General features: G+C 52.5%; 1 protein-coding gene across 1 annotated transcript in view; it reads left to right on the plus strand.

Moving 5' to 3' along the window:
- Nucleotides 1–681: 681 nt before the first annotated feature.
- Nucleotides 682–1,046, plus strand: part of LOC104075296 (paired box protein Pax-9-like) — a gene marked incomplete at both ends in the record, with an annotated part of 623 nt that continues 258 nt past the window's right edge. Inside the window, 1 exon segment of the mRNA XM_009575746.1 lies at nt 682–1,041. Within this exon segment, the coding sequence (XP_009574041.1) occupies nt 682–1,041 (360 nt within the window).

The raw sequence follows: 1,046 nt of genomic DNA on the forward strand, positions 1-1,046 counted from the left end.
ATTAGGCGAGTGCGAGGCAGGATCGCAGCCGAGCGGATGGCTGGAGCCTGTGGCACGTTGTATATTATTCCTGACACCGATCTTAGCAGTTAACATTTTAGCACGTTTGTTTTACAGCCTGGTGTAATTGTGCTGTTAAGCGAGAGGCGCTAACAGCACCAGAAACGGTCTTTAAAAAGTTAGTCGCGACTCAGAAGCACCGCGTTGCCCTTGCCTCTCCCAAGATGTAAAAGAATTTCCTCAACTACTTTTCCTTCCTCTCCCTCCCCCACGTCTTCGAAAATGTTTTTCTTTTCTTTTTCTTTTCTTCGTGTTCCTTTTTCCTGTGGCAATAAAGCTGACTTGTCTGTTGGGGAGATCTCGTTTTTCATCTCTGGAATGTGCTTTTTTGCAATATGCTTGATGCGCAGCCCGGAGAGGTCCGACATTTGTTGCCACGGGTTTTCTTTCTTTCTTTTCTTTCCTTCTCTCTTCTTTTTTTTTTTTTCCCTCGCTTTTGTTTTTCTTTCTTTTTTTTCCCTCTTCAATTTCGGGGGCATCCCGCTCTTAGAAAGAAGCGTGCGTGGAGTGACTGGGGGGTCCCCGAGCTGTGACATCTGCCTTGTGATGAGGAGCAGTTCAGACGCCCCCTTCTGAGCTCTTCGCCGTGTCCGACGGGTGTGCTTGTGTGTTTGCTTGCAGAACCTGCCTTCGGGGAAGTGAACCAGCTCGGGGGGGTGTTTGTCAACGGGAGACCCCTGCCCAATGCCATCAGGCTGCGGATTGTGGAACTGGCGCAACTGGGGATCAGGCCGTGTGACATCAGCCGGCAGCTCCGCGTTTCCCACGGCTGTGTCAGCAAAATCCTGGCTCGCTACAACGAGACCGGCTCCATCCTACCGGGGGCTATCGGAGGCAGCAAGCCTCGGGTCACCACCCCCACGGTGGTAAAACATATCCGGACCTACAAACAAAGGGATCCGGGCATCTTCGCCTGGGAGATCCGGGATCGCCTGCTGGCCGATGGCGTGTGTGACAAGTACAACGTGCCGTCGGTCAGCTCCATC

The sequence above is a fragment of the Fulmarus glacialis genome, unplaced genomic scaffold (assembly GCF_000690835.1).
Source record: "Fulmarus glacialis isolate BGI_N327 unplaced genomic scaffold, ASM69083v1 scaffold30860, whole genome shotgun sequence".
Taxonomy (NCBI): Eukaryota; Metazoa; Chordata; class Aves; order Procellariiformes; family Procellariidae; genus Fulmarus; species Fulmarus glacialis.